General features: G+C 47.0%; 1 protein-coding gene across 3 annotated transcripts; it reads left to right on the forward strand.

Annotated features, from left to right (window-relative positions):
• Positions 1-647: 647 nt before the first annotated feature.
• Positions 648-1947, forward strand: LOC119326658. 3 transcript variants are annotated; one of them, XM_037600279.1, is made up of 3 exons: positions 721-1288; positions 1392-1524; positions 1611-1947. In XM_037600279.1, the coding sequence occupies exons 1-3, from the start codon at positions 1193-1195 to the stop codon at positions 1709-1711; spliced, it is 330 nt and encodes a 109-aa protein (XP_037456176.1). In that variant the 5' UTR covers positions 721-1192; the 3' UTR covers positions 1712-1947. The 3 variants fall into 3 exon arrangements, 2 of the variants coding, with proteins under 2 accessions (XP_037456176.1, XP_037456175.1); XR_005158099.1 differs by having other exon boundaries at positions 648-1288; positions 1401-1947; XM_037600278.1 differs by having other exon boundaries at positions 737-1288; positions 1392-1947.
• Positions 1948-2395: the final 448 nt, after the last annotated feature.

The following is a 2395-nucleotide window of genomic DNA, read 5'->3' on the forward strand; positions in this document are numbered from 1 at the left end:
GAGTTTATTTTTCTTTAATTCCAGAAAATACAAATGAATTCTGAAAATTATTGGCATGGTGCCCTCATATCATATAATCTTCAGAGGCTGTAGTAAAAAGTTGAGTAAGTTTCACAAAAAATATGACATACACTGCATGAAAGCCGGGACATCTTCGATGAAAAATCATGTTTTTGACAAGGAACAATTTGGGATTGAAGACAAAGTGTCGGTCACTGCCTCGTTTGACATGAAATTTTTCTACACTCAAGATACACCGCTAAGAATATATCATTTCGAGAGGAAACGGGTTGGGAATGTTTTCAAACTTGCTTGATACTCCCTCCGTTCCAAAAATATAGTGCTTACTCTATTCCCGTGCTTCAACTTTGACCGTAAATTTAACCAACGAGACCGACTGCGGTGGGAGTATAATTTTTGATCCCGCCGCAGTCGATCTCGTTGGTTAAATTTATGGTCAAAGTTAGACCCCGGGAAGCGCGGGCGCACTATATTTTGAAATGGTGGGAGTATATATGTAGGTCAAATTGAAATTAATCTCAATGAACATGCGGAAATTCATTTTATGGAATATCCTACAATACAACTTGCATGTAGTATATTACATTAAAATTTTGTTGCGATATATATATGATAATTCTTTTTCCAAGTTACTCTACAAGGATGCCTTATTTGTTTATTCGAATGATGAAAAAAAACTGAATTCTGGACTGCTCTCACGGTCAATAGAGGCCCGCTTGAGTATCCAGCCGAAGTGGCAATCCAGCGTGAGGGCGAAGCTGCGCTGTGATTGGTTGATCTAAGCATCCCACGGATCGCAGATCCAAACCGTCTATCCCCGTGAGATCCAACGGCAAGGAAACCTCCCCCTCTTTCTTGTGTTTCCTTCTGTCCATCCACAAGACGCCCGCTTCTCTCCACCCGGAGAAAGTGGATCTCGGTTGGCCTCTTCGAGATCCTCCCCATCAATGGTCGCCGCCACAACACCAAGAAAAAGCTTGGCAGCCGGTGCCGTTGTTGTGGATGGTGCCCATCTTGGTTCATGGAGCGAATAGGTTTCTCGTGGGCGTGCAAAAGCGTGCTCGAGCGCCGGTGCCGTCGCTGCGGATGGGACGACCGCGTTGACTACGAGCGTGCGCGAGATCCCGGTTCAGACCGCCACGCTCAGGCGGCCGAGCCTTAGCGGTGCAGCATGGACCGGCGGTGCTTTCGCACACCTGCGCCAGCCTCCGCGCCTCGGAGGAGGAGGTCGACGACGGAGGCGCCGTCAAGGGCGAACACTGGCTCGGTACCCCCAGCCCACGCCCCTCCTCTCGCGCCTCGCTCGTGCTCACCACCGGCCGTTTGGTGTTCGCTGACTTCTGCTGCGCGTTTGTGCTGACAATCTGAAGGATCTGCAGAGGGTGCTGCGATGGGATGCCTTCAAGCAGGTCTGCAAGCTCCAGCTGGCGACGCGCCTGGTGAAGTTCATTCGCATCGGACCAGCGGGATCCTCGGCTGGCTGTGAGCCGCATGTCCCACCAGGTCTCCCTCCCCCTGTTGATTTTGATTTTTCCCATCCCTTTCGTTTCCGATTTTCCAAGCCATTTTTAGTGCTTCTCGATATGCAGGTAGTACGGGTTCCATGGACTCTTTTCATCGGTGGAGACAGAGTACCGGTCAGGAGCATGGCTTGGTGCAAGATGGATGCAAAAATGGTGTCTCCCTCTGATGACTTCGGCGGGTACTGCTGGATCCATGTCCACAAAGGCATGGCCTACGGCGAGCGCAGCCGGCGCTTGGCTGGAGAGTAGCTTAGTGTTCTCCAGGAAATGTTTGTAATTTTAAGTTTTTAGGGATCTTTTTTGCTTCTGTACAGGCGTATGTCCATGTTTGTTTATGTAACATACATTTTATTTAATGAAATGAGCATATATTTTTTGACAAAATATACTCGCTTAAAATTTCCATGGACCAACAGCAGAGAAATGAGAAGAGAGCTGGATGGTGTTATCAGTAGTGAATTAGTGGGCCTTGGACATACCATATTTTAATGGGCCAAAATTTAATTGGGTTGACTGCTATATGGGCTATCACATTTGGACTTAGTCAAAATTTGGTGGGCCCAAATTCTAATTGGGCTGATTCCTACCTGGGCTACCATGTCAGATCTATATCATGTGGCAAACAAGTTAACACTGTTACATGTATGTTAGTTAAGCACACGTACGGCAGATCCATGACGGCCAAAAACCATCAAGAATGGTATGATATCAAATTATGACGCGATATACATGAAGGATTTCAGGTCCGTCATCGATGGGTACCCATGACAGTTTTTCACTGATCCATGACAGATTAGAACCGTCATGTATTAACAGATTTCTTGTAGTGAAAATTGCCTCCTCACATTTTA

Source organism: Triticum dicoccoides, chromosome 6B (assembly GCF_002162155.2).
Source record: "Triticum dicoccoides isolate Atlit2015 ecotype Zavitan chromosome 6B, WEW_v2.0, whole genome shotgun sequence".
In the NCBI taxonomy this organism is placed as follows: domain Eukaryota; kingdom Viridiplantae; phylum Streptophyta; class Magnoliopsida; order Poales; family Poaceae; genus Triticum; species Triticum dicoccoides.

Bases quoted from the DNA above. Each gene is read 5' to 3' on its own strand.
- LOC119326658 (XM_037600278.1), top strand. From the start codon at position 1,193: ATGGACCGGCGGTGCTTTCGCACACCTGCGCCAGCCTCCGCGCCTCGG. The intron at 1,289-1,391 runs GTACCCCCAGCC...GACAATCTGAAG, and splicing joins CAAGGGCGAACACTGGCTCG to GATCTGCAGAGGGTGCTGCG.